The 23433-nt window shown below is 38.2% G+C and overlaps 1 protein-coding gene across 6 annotated transcripts in view; it reads left to right on the top strand.

The window, feature by feature from the left end:
- magi1b (membrane associated guanylate kinase, WW and PDZ domain containing 1b) overlaps nt 1-23433 on the top strand; it is a 430901-nt gene that overhangs the window by 338948 nt on the left and 68520 nt on the right. For 5 of the 6 annotated variants that reach the window (XM_062044599.1, XM_062044591.1, XM_062044622.1 and 2 more), the window contains one exon: nt 19587-19845. In XM_062044599.1, the coding sequence (XP_061900583.1) occupies nt 19587-19845 (259 nt within the window). The remainder of the gene's footprint in view (nt 1-19586; nt 19846-23433) is intronic. The other variant, XM_062044611.1, reaches the window with a different exon arrangement.

Genomic DNA, 23433 nt, shown 5'->3' with positions numbered 1-23433 from the left:
CACTACATTGCCAAAGGTATATGGCCACCCATCCAAATGATGAGAATCAGGTGTATAAAATCAAGCATTTAGGCATGGAGACTGTTTCTACAAACATTTGTGAACAAACGGGCCGCTCTCAGTGATTTCCAGCGTGGAACTGTCATAGGATGCCACCTGTGCAACAAATCCAGTCGTGAAATTTCCTCGCTCCTAAATATTCCAAAGTCAACTTTATTATAAGAAAAGTGAAGAGTTTGGGAACAACAGCAACTCAGCCACCAAGTGGTAGGCCACGTAAACTGACAGAGAGGTCAGCATAGTCCAAAGACTTTCTGCACAGTCAGTTGCTACAAAGCTACAAACTTCATGTGACCTTCCAATTAGCCCACGTACAGTACGCAGAGAACATCATGTAACGGGTTTCCATGGCCGAGCAGCTGCATCTAAGCCATACATCACCGAGTCCAATGCAAAGCGTGGGATGCAGTGGTGTAAAACACGTCGCCACTGGACTGTAGAGCGGTGGAGACGCCTTCTCTGGACTGATGAATCACGCTTTTCCATCTGGCAATCTGATGGACCAGTCTGGGTCTGGAGGTCGCCAGGAGAACGCTACATTTCGGACTGCATTGTGCCGAGTGGGAAATTTGGTGGAAGAGGAATTATGGTGTGGGGTTGTTTTTTTTTTTAGGAGTTGGGCTTGGCCCCTTAGTTCCAGCGAAAGGAACTTTGAATGCTCAAGGATACCAAAACATTTTGGACAATTCCATGGGAACAGTTTGGTGCGGGCCCCTTCCTCTTCCAACATGACTGCACACCAGTGCACAAAGCAAGGTCCATAAAGACATGGATGACAGAGTCTGGTGTGGATGAACTTGACTGGCCTGCACAGAGTCCTGACCTGAACCCGATAGAACACCTTTGGGATGAATTAGAATGGAGACTGAGAGACAGGCCAAGTGTGTGACCTCACCAATGCGCTTTTGGAAGAATGGTGGAAAATACCTATAAACACACCCCGCAACCTTGTGGACAGCCTTCCCAGAAGAGTTGAAGCTGTAATAGCTGCAAAAAGGTGGACCGGCATCATACTTTTGGCAATATAGTGTATATACAGTACAGTCCAAAATGTTGGACACACCTTCTCATTTAATATGTTTTCTTTATTTTCATGACTACTTACCTTGTAGATTGTCACATCAAAACTATGAATGAACACATGTGGAGTTATGTACTTAACAAAAGGTGAAATAACTGAAAACATGTTTTATATTCTAGTTTCTTCAAAATAACCACCCTTTGCTCTAATTACTGCTTTGCAGACTCTTGCCATTCTCTCCATGAGCTTCAATTAATACAATGATGCAGTCAATCCAATTGGCTTAATAACGACCCCCCCCCCCCCCCCCCCCCCCCCCCCGCCCCTGATTATTGGCAAAGGAGTTATTCATCCGTTGTGGATGTCGGTAAGGAAAAGACACTGACTCTACAGAGTCAAATGCAAGAAATCCTTCGGGACGAAGGAAAATTGGGTTTGTGTTGTTTTGAGTGCATCAAAGTGAGACAAATACTCGATAAAATGAAGCCACTTTGGCAAGAGTGACATTACGTGTGATGACCTCTTCCTTCCCAAAAATCAGAACAACATTTGGCTTTTAGTGGCAAACAAGATGTCTTCGATATCCTTTGGTACAAAGACGTGTAAAAGCTTTTCTGCCCCAATTGGACTTTTCTTATAATACAAACCTTGATTTTTATTTTTTTAATTTTGAACAACTCACAGGAAATGAAGGAAAACAACCCGTACCAACGTCAAACTGACACAGTCATAAAAAATTTACCAACGCCAAAAGCAGTGAAGTTGTCACGTTGTGTAAATGGTAAATAAAAACAGAATACAATGATTTGCAAATCCTTTTCAACTTATATTCAATTGAATAGACTGCAAAGACAAGATACTTAACGTTTGAACTGGAAGACTTTATTTTTTTGCAAATATTAGCTCATTTGGAATTTGATGCCTACAGCATGTTTCAAAAAAAGCTGGCACAAGTGGCAAAAAAAGACTGAGAAAGTTGAGGAATGCTCATCAAACACTTATTTGGAACATCCCACAGGTGAACAGGCAAATTGGGAACAGGTGGGTGCCATGATTGGGTATAAAAGTAGATTCCATGAAATGCTCAGTCATTCGCAAACAAGGACGGGGCGAGGGTCACCACTTTGTCAACAAATGCGTGAGCAAATTGTTTAAGAACAACATTTCTCAACCAGCTATTGCAAGGAATTTAGGGATTTCACCATCTACGGTCCGTAATATCATCAAAAGGTTCAGAGAATCTGGAGAAATCACTGCACGTAAGCAGCAAGGCTGAAAACCAACATTGAATGCCCGTGACCTTTGATCCCTGCATCAAAAACCGACATCAGTGTGTAAAGGATATCACCACATGGGCTCAGGAACACTTCAGAAAACCACTGTCAGTAACTACAGTTTGTCGCTACATCTGTAAGTGCAAGTTAAAACTCTACCATGCAAAGCCAAAGCCATTTATCAACAACACCCAGAAACGCCGCCGGCTTCGCTGTTCCCAAGGTAATCTAAGATGGACTGATGCAAAGTGTAAAAGTGTTCTGTGGTCTGACGAGTCCACATTTCAAATTGTTTTCGGAAACTGTGGACGTCGTGTCCTCCGGACCAAAGAGGAAAAGAACCATCCGGATTGTTATAGGCGCAAAGTTGAAAAGCCAACATCTGTGATGGTATGGGGGTGTATTAGTGCCCAAGACATGGGTAACTTACACATCTGTGAAGGCACCATTAATGCTGAAAGGTACATACAGGTTTTGGAGCATTCAAGCAACGTTATCATGGACGCCCCTGCTTATTTCAGCAAGTCAATGCCAAGCCACGTTTTACAACAGCGTGGCTTCATAGTAAAATAGTGTGGGTACTAGACTGGCCTGCCTGTAGTCCAGACCTGTCTCCCATTGAAAATGTGTGGTGCATTATGAAGCCTAAAATAGCACAACAGAGACCCCCGGACTGTTGAACAACTTAAGCTGTACATCAAGCAAGAATGGGAAAGAATTCCACCTGAAAAGCTTCAAAAATGTGTCTCCTCAGTTCCCAAACATTTACTGAGTGTTGTTAAAAGGAAAGGCCATGTAACACAGTGGTAAAAATGCCCCTGTGACAACTTTTTGGCAATGTGTTGCTGCCATTAAATTCTAAGTTAATGATTATTTGCAAAAAAAAAAAAAGTTTCTCAGTTGGAGCATAAAGTATCTTGTCTTTGCAGTCTATTCAATTGAATATAAGTTGAAAAGGATTTGCAAATCATCGTATTCTCTTTTTATTTACCATTTACACAACGTGCCAATTTCTCTGGTTTTGGGTTTTGTACATTTCAAACGACAAAACATTAAAATACGTTTTATTTTCATATTCCAAGATCACCAAACTCTCCAAAAAAACAAGTGTTGGATTGAAATAAACTAACTGAATAAAATAAAATGAATTAACTATCCATTATTTGTTGACATTTTGTTTCAAAGCCAGACCCCGGGGTTAGGCTGAGGAAAAAGGGAAACTTCGTAGGTTCCAGCGTCATTCTTTAGTGTCCTAAATGAGAATGCATGTAAGCCTGAATTTACTGAGGCATCAGAAAGTAGTGATTGTGAAGATGTGACTGATTACTGCCGCTTAGACTCCTTGATATGTAGAGCTCAGGGCTGGCTGGCTGCCTCCATCACGTCCCGCTGTTTTTGTCCCTTTCTGGGAGGTCACACTAAGTGAGACCCAATTGCTGTCGCTTGCTATCATTGTCAGAAAATGTCACGCCATGTCTTTTGCCGTTTTCCGCTCCAAAGTTTCTTGCTGCAGTACGCAGGTTGGTAATGTGACAGTTTAATAGGAATACAAGGTGTCAAAGTCAAGGCCCGCGGGCCAACTCCGGCCCGCAAATGAATGATCCATGGCCCCCGGGATGATATTTTTTATTAGTATTGCAACCCTCCCGCAGGCCACATGCTTCTCAGGCAAATCATATAGTTGATGTAGATGATGATATAGTTGATGCAGATGATGATATAGTTGATGTAGATGATGATATAGTTGATGTAGATGATGATATAGTTGATGTAGATGATGATATAGTTGATGTAGATGATGATATAGTTGATGTAGATGATGATGTAGTTGATGTAGATGATGATATAGTTGATGTAGATGATGATATAGTTGATGTAGATGATGATATAGTTGATGTAGATGATGATATAGTTGATGTACATGATGATATAGTTGATGTAGATGATGATATAGTTGATGTAGATGATGATATAGTTGATGTAGATGATGATATAGTTGATGTAGATGATGATATAGTTGATGTACATGATGATATAGTTGATATAGTTGATGTACATGATGATATAGTTGATGTAGTTGATGATATAGTTGATGTACATGATGATATAGTCGATGTAGATGATGATATAGTCGATGTAGATGATGATATAGTTGATGTAGATGATGATATAGTCGATGTAGATGACGATATAGTTGATGTAGATGATGATATAGTCGATGTAGATGATGATATAGTTGATGTAAATGATATAGTTGATGCAGATGATGATATAGTTGATGTAGATGATGATATAGTCGATGTAGATGATGATATAGTGGATGTAGATGATATAGTTGATGCAGATGATGATATAGTTGATGTAGATGATGATATAGTCGATGTAGATGATGATATAGTTGATGTAGATGATGATATAGTGGATGTCGATGATATAGTTGATGTAGATGATGATATAGTTGATGTAGATGATGATATAGTGGATGTAGATGATATAGTGGATGTAGATGATGATATAGTTGATGCAGATGATGATATAGTTGATGTAGATGATGATATAGTTGATGTAGATGATGATATAGTTGATGTAGATGATGATATAGTTGATATAGTTGATGTACATGATGATATAGTTGATGTAGTTGATGATATAGTTGATGTACATGATGATATAGTCGATGTAGATGATGATATAGTCGATGTAGATGATGATATAGTTGATGTAGATGATGATATAGTCGATGTAGATGATGATATAGTTGATGTAGATGACGATATAGTTGATGTAGATGATGATATAGTCGATGTAGATGATGATATAGTTGATGTAAATGATATAGTTGATGCAGATGATGATATAGTTGATGTAGATGATGATATAGTCGATGTAGATGATGATATAGTGGATGTAGATGATATAGTTGATGCAGATGATGATATAGTTGATGTAGATGATGATATAGTCGATGTAGATGATGATATAGTTGATGTAGATGATGATATAGTGGATGTCGATGATATAGTTGATGTAGATGATGATATAGTTGATGTAGATGATGATATAGTGGATGTAGATGATGATATAGTTGATGTAGATGATGATATAGTTGATGTAGATGATGATATAGTTGATGTAGATGATGATATAGTTGATGTAGATGATGATATAGTTGATGTACATGATGATATAGTTGATGTACATGATGATATAGTTGATATAGTTGATGTACATGATGATATAGTTGATGTAGTTGATGATATAGTTGATGTACATGATGATATAGTCGATGTAGATGATGATATAGTTGATGTAGATGATGATATAGTTGATGTAGATGATGATATAGTCGATGTAGATGATGATATAGTTGATGTAGATGACGATATAGTTGATGTAGATGATGATATAGTCGATGTAGATGATGATATAGTTGATGTAAATGATATAGTTGATGCAGATGATGATATAGTTGATGTAGATGATGATATAGTCGATGTAGATGATGATATAGTTGATGTAGATGATGATATAGTGGATGTCGATGATATAGTTGATGTAGATGATGATATAGTTGATGTAGATGATGATATAGTGGATGTAGATGATATAGTTGATGTAGATGATGATATAGTTGATGTAGATGATGATATAGTTGATGTAGATGATGATATAGTTGATGTGCATGATGATATAGTTGATGTAGATGATGATGATATAGTTGATGTAGATGATGATATAGTTGATGTAGATGATGATATAGTTGATGTAGATGATGATATAGTCGATGTAGATGACGATATAGTTGATGTAGATGATGATATAGTTGATGCAGATGATGATATAGTTGATGTAGATGATGATATAGTCGATGTAGATGATGATATAGTTGATGTAGATAATATAGTTGATGTAGATGATGATATAGTTGATGTAGATGATGATATAGTTGATGCAGATGATGATATAGTGGATGTCGATTATATAGTTGATGTAGATGATGATATAGTTGATGTAGATGATGATATAGTGGATGTAGATGATATAGTTGATGTAGATGATGATATAGTTGATGTAGATGATGATATAGTAGATGTAGATGATGATGATATAGTTGATGTAGATGATGATATAGTCGATGTAGATGACGATATAGTTGATGTAGATGATGATATAGTTGATGTAGATGATGATATAGTTGATGTAGATGATGATATAGTCGATGTAGATGATGATATAGTTGATGTAGATGATATAGTTGATGTAGATGATGATATAGTTGATGTAGATGATGATATAGTTGATGCAGATGATGATATAGTGGATGTCGATGATATAGTTGATGTAGATGATGATATAGTTGATGTAGATGATGATATAGTGGATGTAGATGATATAGTTGATGTAGATGATGATATAGTTGATGTAGATGATGATATAGTTGATGTAGATGATGATGATATAGTTGATGTAGATGATGATATAGTTGATGTAGATTATGATATAGTTGATGTAGAGGACGATCTAGTTGATGTAGATATGATATAGTTGATGTAGATGATGATATAGTTATATATATGATGTAGATGATGGTATAGTTGATGTAGATGATGATACAGTTGATGGAGATGACGATATAGTTGATATAGATGATGTAGATGATGATATAGTCTTTGTAGATGACGATATAGTTGATGTAGATGATGATATAGTTGATGTAGATGATGATATAGTTGATGTAGATGATGATATAGTCGATGTAGATGATGATATAGTTGATGTAGATGATATAGTTGATGCAGATGATGATATAGTTGATGTAGATGATGATATAGTTGATGTAGATGATGATATAGTGGATGTAGATGATATAGTTGATGTAGATGATGATATAGTTGATGCAGATGATGATATAGTTGATGTAGATGATGATATAGTTGATGTAGATGATGATATAGTTGATGTAGTTGATGATATAGTTGATGTACATGATGATATAGTTGATGTAGATGATGATATAGTTGATGTAGATGATGATATAGTTGATGTAGATGATGATATAGTCGATGTAGATGATGATATAGTTGATGTAGATGATGATATAGTTGATGTAGATGATGATATAGTCGATGTAGATGATGATATAGTTGATGTAGATGACAATATAGTTGATGTAGATGATGATATAGTCGATGTAGATGATGATATAGTCGATGTAGATGATGATATAGTTGATGTAAATGATATAGTTGATGCAGATGATGATATAGTTGATGTAGATGATGATATAGTCGATGTAGATGATGATATAGTTGATGTAGATGATGATATAGTGGATGTCGATGATATAGTTGATGTAGATGATGATATAGTTGATGTAGATGATGATATAGTGGATGTAGATGATATAGTTGATGTAGATGATGATATAGTTGATGCAGATGATGATATAGTTGATGTAGATGATGATATAGTTGATGTAGATGATGATATAGTTGATGCAGATGATGAAATAGTTGATGTAGATGATGATATAGTTGATGCAGATAATGATATAGTTGATTTAGATGATGATATAGTTGATGTAGATGATGATATAGTTGATGTAGATGATGATAAAGTTGATGTAGATGATGATATAGTCGATGTAGATGATGATATAGTTGATGTAGATGATGATATAGTTGATGCAGATGATGATATAGTTGATGTAGATGATGATATAGTTGATGTAGATGATGATATAGTTGATGTAGATGATGATATAGTTGATGCAGATGATGATATAGTTGATGTAGATGATGATATAGTTGATGCAGATGATGATATAGTTGATGTAGATGATATAGTTGATGTAGATGATGATATAGTTGATGTAGATGATATAGTTGATGTAGATGATGATATAGTCGATGTAGATGATGATATAGTTGATGTAGATGATGATATAGTTGATGTAGATGATGATATAGTCGATGTAGATGATGATATAGTCGATGTAGATGATGATATAGTCGATGTAGATGATGATATAGTCGATGTAGATGATGATATAGTCGATGTAGATGACGATATAGTTGATGCAGATGATGATATAGTTGATGTAGATGATATAGTTGATGTAGATGATGATATAGTTGATGTAGATGATGATATAGTTGATGTAGATGATGATATAGTTGATGTAGATGATGATATAGTCGATGCAGATGATGATATAGTTGATGTAGATGATATAGTTGATGTAGATGATGATATAGTCGATGTAGATGATGATATAGTCGATGCAGATGATGATATAGTTGATGTAGATGATGATATAGTTGATGTAGATGATGATTTAGTCGATGCAGATGATGATATAGTTGATGTAGATGATGATATAGTTGATGTAGATGATGATATAGTTGATGCAGATGATGATATAGTTGATGTAGATGATGATATAGTTGATGCAGATGATGATATAGTTGATGTAGATGATATAGTTGATGTAGATGATGATATAGTTGATGTAGATGATGATATAGTTGATGTAGATGATGATATAGTCGATGTAGATGATGATATAGTCGATGTAGATGATGATATAGTTGATGTAGATGATGATATAGTTGATGTAGATGATGATATAGTCGATGTAGATGATGATATAGTCGATGTAGATGATGATATAGTTGATGCAGATGATGATATAGTTGATGCAGATGATGATATAGTTGATGTAGATGATGATATAGTTGATGCAGATGATGATATAGTCGATGTAGATGATGATATAGTTGATGTAGATGATGATATAGTCGATGTAGATGATGATATAGTCGATGTAGATGATGATATAGTTGATGTAGATGATGATATAGTGGATGTAGATGATGATATAGTTGATGTAGATGATGATATAGTTGATGTAGATGATGATATAGTTGATATAGATGATGATATAGTCGATGTAGATGATGATATAGTTGATGTAGATGACGATATAGTTGATGTAGATGATGATATAGTTGATGCAGATGATGATATAGTTGATGTAGATGATGATATAGTTGATGTAGATGATGATATAGTCGATGTAGATGATGATATAGTTGATGTAGATGATGATATAGTGGATGTCGATGATATAGTTGATGTAGATGATGATATAGTTGATGTAGATGATGATATAGTGGATGTAGATGATATAGTGGATGTAGATGATATAGTTGATGTAGATGATGATATAGTTGATGTAGATGATGATATAGTTGATGTAGATGATGATGATATAGTTGATGTAGATGATGATATAGTTGATGTAGATGACGATCTAGTTGATGTAGATATGATATAGTTGATGTAGATGATATAGTTATATATATGATGATATAGTTATATATATGATGTAGATGATGATATAGTTGATGTAGATGATGATACAGTTGATGGAGATGACGATATAGTTGATGTAGATGATGATATAGTTGATGTAGATGATGATATAGTCGATGTAGATGATGATATAGTTGATGTAGATGATATAGTTGATGCAGATGATGATATAGTTGATGTAGATGATGATATAGTTGATGTAGATGATGCTATAGTCGATGTAGATGATGATATAGTTGATGTAGATGATGATATAGTGGATGTCGATGATATAGTTGATGTAGATGATGATATAGTTGATGTAGATGATAATATAGTGGATGTAGATGATATAGTTGATGTGGATGATATAGTTGATGTAGATGATGATTCAGTTGATGTAGATGAAGATGATATAGTTGATGTAGATGATGATATAGTTGATGTAGATGACGATCTAGTTGATGTAGATATGAAATAGTTGATGTAGATATGATATAGTTGATGTAGATGATGATATAGTTATATATATGATGTAGATGATGATATAGTTGATGTAGATGATGATATTGGTGATGGAGATGATGATATAGTTGATATAGATGATGATATAGTTGATGTAGATGATGATATAGTTATATATATGATGTAGATAATGATATAGTTGATGTAGATGATGAGGCGGAGGAAGCTCATTTGGGCCGCTTGTACCCGTGGTCTTGTCCTTTCGGTCATAACCCAAAGCTCATGACCATAGGTGAGGATGGGAACGTAGATCAACCGGTAAATTCAGAGCTTTGCCTTCCGGCTCAGCTCCTTCTTCACCACAACGGATCGATACAGCGTCTGCATTACTGAAGACGCCGCACCGATCCGCCTGTCGACCTCACGATCCACTCTTCCCTCACTCGTGAACAAGACTCTGAGGTACTTGAACTCCTCCACTTGGGGCAAGATCTCCTCCCCAACCCGGAGCTGGCACTCCACCCTTTTCCGGGCGAGAACCATGGACTCAGACTTGGAGGTGCTGATTCTCATCCCAGTCGCTTCACACTCGGCTGCGAACCGATCCAGTGAGAGCTGAAGATCCTGGCCAGATGAAGCCATCAGGACCACATCATCTGCAAAAAGCAGAGACCTAATCCTGCAGCCACCAAACCGGATCCCCTCAACGCCCTGACTGCGCCTAGAAATTCTGTCCATAAAAGTTATGAACAGAATGGGTGACAAAGGGCAGCCTTGGCGGAGTCCAACCCTCACTGGAAACGTGTCCGACTTACTGCCGGCAATGCGGACCAAGCTCTGACACTGATCATACAGGGAGTGGACCGCCACAATCAGACAGTCCGATACCCCATACTCTCTGAGCACTCCCCACAGGACTACACGGTCGAATGCCTTCTCCAAGTCCACAAAGCACATGTAGACTGGTTGGGATAACTCCCATGCACCCTCAAGGACCCTGCCGAGACTATAGAGCTGGTCCACAGTTCCACGACCAGGACGAAAACCACACTGTTCCTCCTGAATCCGAGGTTCGACTATCCGGCGTAGCCTCCTCTCCAGTACACCTGAATAGACCTTACCGGGAAGGCTGAGGCTGATAGTTTTAATGCCATGATTTTTATAGTCCGGTGTGCACAGATGTTCCTCCATGCGGCCCCTGAGCTAAAATGACTTTGACCCCCCCCTGCTTTAATATAAACAACAACAAAAGTGAAGGATGCATTGCTCATTTTTGAACCAATCTCAGGCTACGACTCTCTTCAAATCCTCCAGCAGGTGCTTAAGTGACCGTGTTATTGAGAGGCCGGTGGCGACTTAAAGGCGAGTTTTACATTTCCGCACCCCGCCGGTAAAATCCTAACTTCGTTTTAAGCCCCACAAGTGTGATTATTTCTCCAAAAGCGGCAGAGAATAACACACGTATTGCATTTTCCTCAGTTAAACAGACGTTATGCCATTTTTTGTAAAAAAAAAAATGTTTACCCACAGCTGAATGATTTTAATAAGAAGAAATAATTTTCTCCTCACCTTTCAGAGGGAAAAAAAAAATCCCTGAATAAAAGACTATTCTTTGTGCTCCATGTGCTACCTGCTCAACATTGTTTGGCGTTTGACAGACATTTTGGAGTTTCTTTCTGCCCTGCACTTTGATTGCCGGCTTCTCCACCAAACCGCTTGCCTTGTCTTCTCTGTTGTTGCTGTTTGTTTAATCCGGAGCCAGAAGATGCTTAAAGAGGACTCCATGCACAAACATAAAATCAAAAGTATTTATTCCCTATTGGATACAATTCTAATACAATTTGTCTGAGCTGTCCCTAGTAGCATTCAACACTGCGACTACAATATACTGTATATTATCACGATGTATGAAGATGCAATGAGGTGTCTGCTTCCAGGGGTGGAATCTTCCTCTGCCTTCTCCTTCCTGGAATCCGACTTTATATCTGTTGTTGTCCTTCAGACCTCGGCAAAAAAGCCACGTCAACAGTAGCAACTGTACATATACATTCACTGTACAAACATACATATACACATACTGTACATATACATTCACTGTACAAACATACATATACACATACTGTACATATACATTCACTGTACAAACATACATATACACATACATGTACATATACATTCACTGTACAAACATACACTACCGTTCAAAAGTTTGGGGTCACCCAAACAATTTTGTGGAATAGCCTCCATTTCTAAGAACAAGAATGGACTGTCGAGTTTCAGATGAAAGTTCTCTTTTTCTGGCCATTTTGAGCGTTTAATTGACCCCACAAATGTGATGCTCCAGAAACTCAATCTGCTCAAAGGAAGGTCAGTTTTGTAGCTTCTGTAACGAGCTAAACTGTTTTCAGATGTGTGAACATGATTGCACAAGGGTTTTGTAATCATCAATTAGCCTTCTGAGCCAATGAGCAAACACATTGTACCATTAGAACACTGGAGTGATAGTTGCTGGAAATGGGCCTCTATACACCTATGTAGATATTGCACCAAAAAGCAGACATTTGCAGCTAGAATAGTCATTTACCACATTAGCAATGTATAGAGTGTATTTCTTTAAAGTTAAGACTAGTTTAAAGTTATCTTCATTGAAAAGTACAGTGCTTTTCCTTTAAAATTAAGGACATTTCAATGTGACCCCAAACTTTTGAACGGTAGTGTACATATACACATACATGTACATATACATTCACTGTACAAACATACATATACACATACTGTACATATACACATACTGTACATATACATTCACTGTACAAACATACATATACACATAGTGTACATATACATTTACTGTACAAATATACACTACCGTTCAAAAGTTTGGGGTCACCCAAACAATTTTGTGGAATAGCCTCCATTTCTAAGAACAAGAATAGACTGTCGAGTTTCAGATGAAAGTTCTCTTTTTCTGGCCATTTTGAGCGTTTAATTGACCCCACAAATGTGATGCTCCAGAAACTCAATCTGCTCAAAGGAAGGTCAGTTTTGTAGCTTCTGTAACGAGCTAAAGTGTTTTCAGATGTGTGAACATGATTGCACAAGGGTTTTCTAATCATCAATTAGCCTTCTGAGCCAATGAGCAAACACATTGTACCATTAGAACACTGGAGTGATAGTTGCTGGAAATGGGCCTCTATACACCTATGTAGATATTGCACCAAAAAGCAGACATTTGCAGCTAGAATAGTCATTTACCACTTTAGCAATGTATAGAGTGTATTTCTTTAAAGTTAAGACTAGTTTAAAGGCCTACTGAAATGAATTTTTTTTATTTAAACGGGGATAGCAGATCTATTCTATGTGTCATACTTGATCATTTCGCGATATTGCCATATTTTTGCTGAAAGGATTTAGTATAGAACAACGACGATAAAGATTGCAACTTTTGGTATCTGATAAAAAAAAGGCTTGCACCTACCGGAAGTAGCGTGACGTAGTCAGTTGAACATATACGCAAAGTTCCCTATTGTTTACAATGATGGCCGCATGAAGTGAGAGAGATTCGGACCGAGAAAGCGACAATTTCCCCATTAATTTGAGCGAGGATGAAAGATTTGTGGATGAGTAAAGTGCAAGTGAAGGACTAGTGGGGAGTTGAAGCTATTCAGATAGGGAAGATGCTGTGAGAGCCGGGGGTGACCTGATATTCAGCTGGGAATGACTACAACAGTAAATAAACACAAGACATATATATACTCTATTAGCCACAACACAACCAGGCTTATATTTAATATGCCACAAATTAATCCTGCATAAAAACACCTGCGTGTTTGTTATGCTAGCTCCTAGCTCCTCTGCTAGCTCCTAGCTCCATAGAACACGCCAATACCATTCAAACACCTGATCAACACACACAATCACTCAGCCCAAAAGACCGTTTACCTAACCCAAGGTTCATAAAGCTTATATATTTTTAAAAAGTTACGTACGTGACGCGCACATACGGTCAAGTTATCGAATGTTTAGCAGCCAAGGCTGCATACTCACGGTACCTGATATTCAGCTGGGAATGACTACAACAGTAAATAAACACAAGACATATATATACTCTATTAGCCACAACACAACCAGGCTTATATTTAATATGCCACAAATTAATCCTGCATAATAACACCTGCGTGTTTGTTATGCTAGCTCCTAGCTCCTCTGCTAGCTCCTAGCTCCATAGAACACGCCAATACAATTCAAACACCCGATCAACACACACAATCACTCAGCCCAAAAGACCGTTCACCTAACCCAAGGTTCATAAAGCTTATATATTTTTAAAAAGTACCGTACGTGACGCGCACGTACGGTACGGTACGTGTTATGCTAGCTCCTAGCTCCTCTGCTAGCTCCTAGCTCCATAGAACACGCCAATACAATTCAAACACATGATCAACACACACAATCACTCAGCCCAAAAGACCGTTCACCTAACCCAAGGTTCATAAAGCTTATATATTTAAAAAAAGTTACGTACATACGCAAAAAAAAGCCAAAGCTGCATACTCACAGTAGCACGTCTGCGTCTTTGTCATCCAAATCAAAGTAATCCTGGTAAGAGTCTGTGTTGTCCCAGTTCTCTACAGGCGTCTGTGTATCCAAATCAAAAGTCCTCCTGTTTAGAGTCTCTGTTATCCGAGTTCTTCCATCTTGACTGCATCTTTCGGGAATGTAAACAAAGAAGCGCCGGCTGTGTACTGTTGTGGCTGACTACGTTCGAAAAATACGTCCATTTCGCACCGACAACTTTCTTCTTTGCTTGCTCGGCTTCCTTCTCCATAATGCAATGAACATGATTGAAACAGATTCACGAACACAGATGTCCAGAATACTGTGGAATTATGAAATGAAAACAGAGCTTTTTCGTAACGGCTTCAATGTGGAAGGCATACCCGTGTTCGTCGGGCTACGTCACACGCATACGTCATCCTCAGAGGCGTTTCGAACCGGAAGTTTAGCGGCAAATTTAAAATGTCACTTTATAAGTTAACCCGGCCGTATTGGCATGTGTTATAATGTTAAGATTTCATCATTGATATATAAACTATCAGACTGCGTGGTCGGTAGTAGTGGGTTTCAGTAGGCCTTTAAAGTTATCTTCATTGAAAAGTACAGTGCTTTTCCTTTAAAATTAAGGACATTTCAATGTGACCCCAAACTTTTGAACGGTAGTGTACATATACACATACATGTACATATACATTCACTGTACAAACATACATATACATTCACTGTACATATACACATACATGTACATATACATTCACTGTACAAACATACATATACATTCACTGTACATATACACATACTGTACATATACATTCACTGTACAAACATACATATACACATACATGTACATATACATTCACTGTACAAACATACATATACACATACTGTACATATACATTTACTGTACAAATATACATATACATTCACTGTACAAACATACATATACACATACTGTACATATACACATACTGTATGTATACATTCACTGTACAAACATACATATACACATACATGTACATATACATTCACTGTACAAACATACATATACACATACTGTACATATACATTCACTGTACAAACATACATATACACATACATGTACATATACATTCACTGTACAAACATACATATACACATACATGTACATATACATTCACTGTACAAACATACATATACACATACATGTACATAGACATTCACTGTACAAACATACATATACACATACATGTACATATACATTCACTGTACAAACATACATATACACATACTGTACATATACATTCACTGTACAAACATACATATACACATACTGTACATATACACATACTATACATATACATTCACTGTACAAACATACATATACACATACATGTACATATACATTCACTGTACAAACATACATATACACATACATGTACATATACATTCACTGTACAAACATACATATACACATACTGTACATATACACATACTATACATATACATTCACTGTACAAATATACATATACACATACTGTACATATACACATACTGTACGTATACATTCACTGTACAAACATACATATACACATACATGTACATATACATTCACTGTACAAACATACATATACACATACTGTACATATACATTTACTGTACAAATATACATATACATTCACTGTACAAACATACATATACACATACATATACATTCACTGTACAAACATACATATACACATACATGTACATATACATTCACTGTACAAGCACACATATACACATACTGTACATATACAAGTACATATGCACACATACACTCATGCATATAATCACGTTTCATCGAACATATATTAACGTTGTTGCCCTAGGGTAAACTGGGTATAACACATGGCACACTGACAAAGCTTAACCTATTGTTACTATAACAATCTACAAGGTTAATATAGCTGGCTTCTCTTTCTTCCCCTCCATTTTTCTGCTTTCTTTTGTATCTCTAGCTATTACATATATGTATTGTTGCATTTGAACAATTGTATTGTTGATAATAGAGGTAAATTATTGGTATTATTAATTATCAATAGCACTATTTCTATTGGTATTGATCCATTTGTAGTGTAATAATGCTCATTGTCATTTCTGTATTATTATTTATTTCAATAACTGCTTCTTTACTATCCCTTTTACTATTATATTTGTACATATCCTATTTGCTGATGTTGCTCTATTGTTGTTGTTGTTGTGTTTGCTGTTGTTGTTTTTGTCTTTCTGTCTTATCCCCCTCTTGTCCCCACAATTCCCCCCCTCTGTCTTCCTTTTTTTTCCTCTTTCTATCCCCTCCTGCTCCCGCCCGGCTGCACCAAATGATAATATAAATACATTTAATAAAGTCAAATACAAATAAGGCAACAAGAGAAGTATCTGTCAGGTTCCAACACTGATGACATCTATTAAACAAGACAAGAAGCAAAGAATTAAACAGACAGAATTAAATTGGGCTCAATTTGAGGAGAGACGTCTGGTCTGTACTCTTGCACAGTCTCCAGCACGCTCTGGCGAAAGATTGTACGCCTCCTCCTTTATTTGGACTTTCCCTGACCACATGGCAACAGCTGCCTCCAAAGGGAAGTGGGTCGTAAACAGCGTTGCCTTTGGTTACAGAACAGTTCAAAAGAAAAGGTCGTACAACAGTTCAAAGGAAGGTTCGTAAAAGAGTTCAAAAAAGCGGTGTCTGGAACTTGGGCAGATCCTGCTTTCTCTCCGCTTTGTAGTCCTTGGGTTAAAACAATATCTTTCTGTTGATTACAATACATGAAAGAAAACAGAACACCTTCATGTTGCTTCCCCCCCTACACAGTGGAGTTTTACAAGCCTTCTTGGTAGGTTCAAAGACATGTTTTTGCTTCTCGCTGGGAACTCATTGAAACACAACGTTTTTGTGATAACTTAGAGACAATTATTCTAACAGTATCCCACACTTCTCTTTCGTAAAGTACATTTTTACAGCCGATACGGGCATCTACAAACCCCGTTTCCATTTGAGTTGGGAAATTGTGTTAGATGTAAATATAAACGGAATACAATGATCTGCGAATCATTTTCAACCCATATTCAGTTGAATATGCTACAAAGACAACATATTTGATGTTCAAACTGATAAACATTAATTTTTTTTTGCAAATAATCATTAACTTTAGAATTTGATGCCAGCAACACGTGACAAAGAAGTTGGGAAAGGTGGCAATAAATACTGATAAAGTTGAGGGATGCTCATCAAACACTTATTTGGAACATCCCACAGGTGTGCAGGCAAATTGGGAACGGGTGGGTGCCATGATTGGGTATAAAAGTAGATTCCATGAAATACTCAGTCATTCAAACAAGGATGGGTCGAGGGTCACCACTTTGTCAACAAATGCGTGAGCAAATTGTTGAACAGTTTAAGAAAAACCTTTGTCAACCAGCTATTGCAAGGAATTTAGGGGTTTCACCATCTACGGTCCGTAATATCTTCAAAATGTTCAGAGAATCTGGAGAAATCACTGCACGTAAGCAGCTAAGCCCGTGACCTTCGATCCCTCAGGCTGTACTGCATCAACAAGCGACATCAGTGTGTAAAGGATATCACCACACGGGCTCAGGAACACTTCAGAAACCCGCTGTCAGTAACTACAGTTGGTCGCTACATCTGTAAGTGCAAGTTAAAACTCTCCTATGCAAGGCGAAAACCGTTTATCAACAACACCCAGAAACGCCGCCGGCTTCGCTGGGCTTGAGCTCATCTAAGATGGACTGATACAAAGTGGAAAAGTGTACTGTGGTCTGACGAGTCCACATTTCAAATTGTTTTTGGAAACTGTGGACGTCGTGTCCTCCGGACCAAAGAGGAAAAGAACCATCCGAATTGTTATAGGCACAAAGTTGAAAAGCCAGCATGTGTGATGGTATGGGGGTGTATTAGTGCCCAAGACATGGGTAACTTACACATCTGTGAAGGCGCCATTAATGCTGAAAGGTACATACAGGTTTTGGAGCATTCAAGCAACGTTATCATGGACGCCCCTGCTTATTTCAGCAAGACAATGCCAAGCCACGTATTAAATCAACGTGGCTTCATAGTAAAAGAGTGCGGGTACTAGACTGGCCTGCCTGTAGTCCAGACCTGTCTCCCATTGAAAATGTGTGGCACATTATGAAGCCTAAAATAGCACAACGGAGACCCCCGGACTGTTGAACAACTTAAGCTGTACATCAAGCAAGAATGGGAAAGAATTCCACCTGAGAAGCTTCAAAAATGTGTCTCCTCAGTTCCCAAACGTTTACTGAGTGTTGTTAAAAGGAAAGGCCATGTAACACAGTGGTGAACATGCCCTTTCCCAACTACTTTGGCACGTGTTGCAGCCATGAAATTCTAAGTTAATTATTATTTGCAGAAAAAAAATAAAGTTTTTGAGTTTGAACATCAAATATGTTGTCTTTGTAGTGCATTCAATTGAATATGGGTTGAAAAGGATTTGCAAATCATTGTATTCCGTTTATAATTACATCTAACACAATTTCCCAACTCATATGGAAACGGGGTTTGTACATCAACTTTATGATTTGCCTGAGAAGCTGGACAGGACAAAAAAATAAATACAAAATAAATAACAGTAGCAAGAATGTGGAGGATAAGAGTGAACGTGCGTGTGCTTGAACTTGGACCCAGTTCCGACTGGAACTTAGAGGATATGATTAGCTGCACGGCCCATTCTAATTTCTGAATCACTTCATCCTTCATCATCTTAATTATATTCCTGTTGTCTCTCAGCTGTCTGTTGTCCTACATTCCAGCATCTTCCTGTAGCCCGGTTACATCTTTCTGTCTCCCCCGACAGCAAATATCGAGGAAGGACAGTCAGAACAGCTCCCAGCTCAGCGTCTCCAGCCACCGGAGTGCCCACACGGACTCACCCTTGCACCCGTCCCTGGCACCTCCGCTCAGCGAGAGCGTCGCCCAGCCGCCGCCGCCGCCGCCGCCCTCGCAGCCCCTGCCGGGCCTTCCGCCCCAGGACACCCCGGCCGACGGGACCATCCAGAGAAAACCGGATCCCTTTAAGATCTGGGCCCAGTCCAGGAGCATGTATGAAAGTAGGCGTAAGTATTATATTTTTGGTGGCGGTTGGATGAGCGCTGCATGGGTCTGTGGGCTCGGTGAAGGCCTGTGGTGGCTTTAAACACTTTTGGCAATAGTCGGGCCGGGAATGATTGCTTATGCATGTAAGTAACTTTCTAATTAATCCTACCGGCAGCTTCTGTTGACAGAGGACTATATATAGAAACATTTTACTTTGAAAAACACTTTTATTTTCACATATGATTCCGTGTTGGCCCTGCGATGAGGTGGCGACTTGTCCAGGGTGTACCCCGCCTTCCGCCCGAATGCAGCAGCTGTGATAGGCTCCAGCAACCCCCGCGACTCCAAAAGGGACAAGCGGTAGAAAATGGATGGTTGGATGGATTATGTTCAAACAATGTTAGAGACTCCAAATATTAATGTTTAAATGTCCTAGTTCTAGCTTCATGTTTCACCAAAATGCAAACATATTTCACTATTATGTTAGATCCACTATGGACTGGACTCTCACTATTATGTTAGATCCACTATGGACTGGACTCTCACACTATTATGCTAGATCCACTATGGACTGGACTCTCACTTTTATGTTAGATCCACTATGGACTGGACTCTCACACTATTATGCTAGATCCACTATGGACTGGACTCTCACACTATTAAGTTAGATCCACTATGGACTGGACTCCCACACTATTATGCTAGATCCACTATGGACTGGACTCTCACTATTATGTTAGCTTCACTATGGACTGGACTCTCACTATCATGTTAGATCCACTATGGACTGAACTCTCATTATTATGTTAGATCCACTATGGACTGGACTCTCACACTATTATGCTAGATCCACTATGGACTGGACTCTCACTATTATGTTAGATCCACTATGGACTGGACTCTCACAATATTATGTTAGATCCACTATGGACTGGACTCTCACACTATTATGTTAGATCCACTATGGACTGGACTCCCACACTATTATGCTAGATCCACTATGTACTGGACTCTCACACTATTATGTTAGATCCACTATAGACTGGACTCTCACACTATTATGTTAGATCCACTATGGACTGGGCTCTCACAATATTATGTTAGATCCACTATGGACTGGACTCTCACAATATTATTTTAGATCCACTATGGACTGGACTCTCACAATATTATGTTAGATCCACTATGGACTGGACTCTCACTATTATGTTAGATCCACTATGGACTGGACTCTCACAATATTATGTTAGATCCACTATGGACTGGACTCTCACAATATTATGTTAGATCCACTATGGACTGGACTCTCACTATTATGTTAGATCCACTATGGACTGGACTCTCACAATATTATGTTAGATCCACTATGGACTGGACTTTCACACTATTATGTTAGATCCAGTATGGACTGGACTCTCACACTATTATGTTAGATCCACTATGGACTGGACTCTCACACTATTATGTTAGATCCACTATGGACTGGACTCTCACAATATTATGTTAGATCCACTATGGACTGGACTCTCACTACTATATTAGATCCACTATGGACTGGACTCTCACACTATTATGTTAGATCCACTATGGACTGGACTCTCACACTATTATGTTAGATCCACTATGGACTGGACTCTCACACTATTATGTTAGATCCACTATGTACTGGACTCTTACACTATTATGTTAGATCCACTATGGACTGGACTTTCAAAATATTATGTCAGGCCCACTCGATGTCCATTGCATCCGGTCTCCCCTAGAGGGGGCGGGGGTCACCCACATATGCGGTCCTCTCCAAGGTTTACACTCTACACATTTCCCCAGTTTTAGTTTAGAGATAAGGAACGATTGGCCTGGCCCACTAGCATCCCTCTTTATGTTTGTGAACTTTATAGTCTATACATTTAGAGTGATGTGATAATCAAACACTCTAGAAGTCTAGAATGAAAGAGTATATAAGAGAATTGACAGAGTGTGTGTACCTTCCGTGCGCAGTGCCTCGTTAAAATCCAGCCGCTGTTGCTTAGGGGGGGAAGTGTGTCTCTCTTTACTAGCTTCGTCGAAGCATGTTGCTTTTGTAGCTGTTTCAGCAGATTTGAATTGCTAGGATAGGATCTTTGATCCAAGACGCAATTTACATTTAACTAAAATGTTCTTGTCTACTTTTCAAAAGAAAAGTAGTGAGAATATCTCCATGTTAAGAAACCCGGCTTCGGGCGTCGCCATAATGTCTTGTTAGTAAACACAGACACGCCCCCTCCCACACACACACACATACACACACGCAGCGCTCCAATAAAACACACTCAGATCTTCTCGGTTTCTAGCCGATACTACATAAAAAAGAACGTAAAATAACGCAGTAACGCATCATGTAGTAACGGTAACTGAGTTACTAAATATAAAAAAAAACTTTGTAACGCGTCCCAACACTGATAATAGGTTACAAATAGCGTCAAATTGACCCGCCACAAATAAATGGATGTATGGGCAACACTGATGTGCACTTGGAAAACATGAAAAGCTGTTTAATTAGCGGGGCTCTTGAGAACCAATTAATGGACTTCATAGCCACTTTCACACCAGACTTGACTCTCCAGATCCATGGATATATATATTTAATTTCAATAATGCGGTCCATGTCAGCAGTCACATGTCTGCCTCTCCCTTGTCTTACCAAAGCGCGGCGAAACTTCTAATTAAAAAAAACTCTTAGATCTCGCTCCCGCCCAAAAAAAAATTGTAGGAGAAGAAGCAACATTCTTCAAGGGCTAAGAAACCTGAACATGTAATCACTTTGGAAGGCATCGCTTGTCAAAGTCTTCTGTTATTAAGACGAGGAGGAACATGAAAAGAGGGCCTACTTTTTTTTGTCTGTTCTGGCAGGCTGATGTACTCATTGGAATTATTTCTATTTGCAAAACTAAGAGTCAATTATTCATTATAATTAGGGCTGTGAATGTTTGGGCACCACATGAGTCGATTCTTGGGGGTAACGAGTCGATTAAGAATCGATTCTTGATTCAAAATCGACATTTTATTAGTAAAATAGGGTGCCAGTTCTATGATTAACTACATTCCTCCATAAAATGTATTTAAAGGCCTACTGAAAGCCACTACTACCGACCACGCAGTCTGATAGTTTATACATCAATGATGAAATCTTAACATTGCAACACATGCCAATACGGCCGGGTTAACTTATAAAGTGCAATTTTAAATTTCCCGCTAAACTTCCGGTTGAAAACGTCTAGGTATGATGACGTTTGCGCGTGACGTCAATCGTTGAAACGGAAGTATTCGGACACATTGTATCCAACACAAAAAGCTCGGTTTTCATCGCAAAATTCCACAGTATTCTGGACATCTGTGTTGGTGAATCTTTTGCAATTTGTTTAATGAACAATGAAGACTGCAAAGAAGAAAGCTGTAGGTGGGATCGGTGTATTAGCGGCTGGCTGCAGCAACACAACCAGGAGGACTTTGACTTGGATAGCATACGCGCTATCCGACGCTAGCCGCCGACCGCATTGATGATCGGGTGAAGTTCTTCGTCGATCGCTGGAACGCAGGTGAGCGCGGGTGTTGATGAGCAGATGAGGGCT

This window comes from Entelurus aequoreus, linkage group LG01 (genome assembly GCF_033978785.1).
Source record: "Entelurus aequoreus isolate RoL-2023_Sb linkage group LG01, RoL_Eaeq_v1.1, whole genome shotgun sequence".
Classification (NCBI taxonomy): Eukaryota; Metazoa; Chordata; class Actinopteri; order Syngnathiformes; family Syngnathidae; genus Entelurus; species Entelurus aequoreus.
Note: the sequence above shows the minus strand (reverse complement) of the source record. Positions and strands in the feature narration are given on the sequence as shown.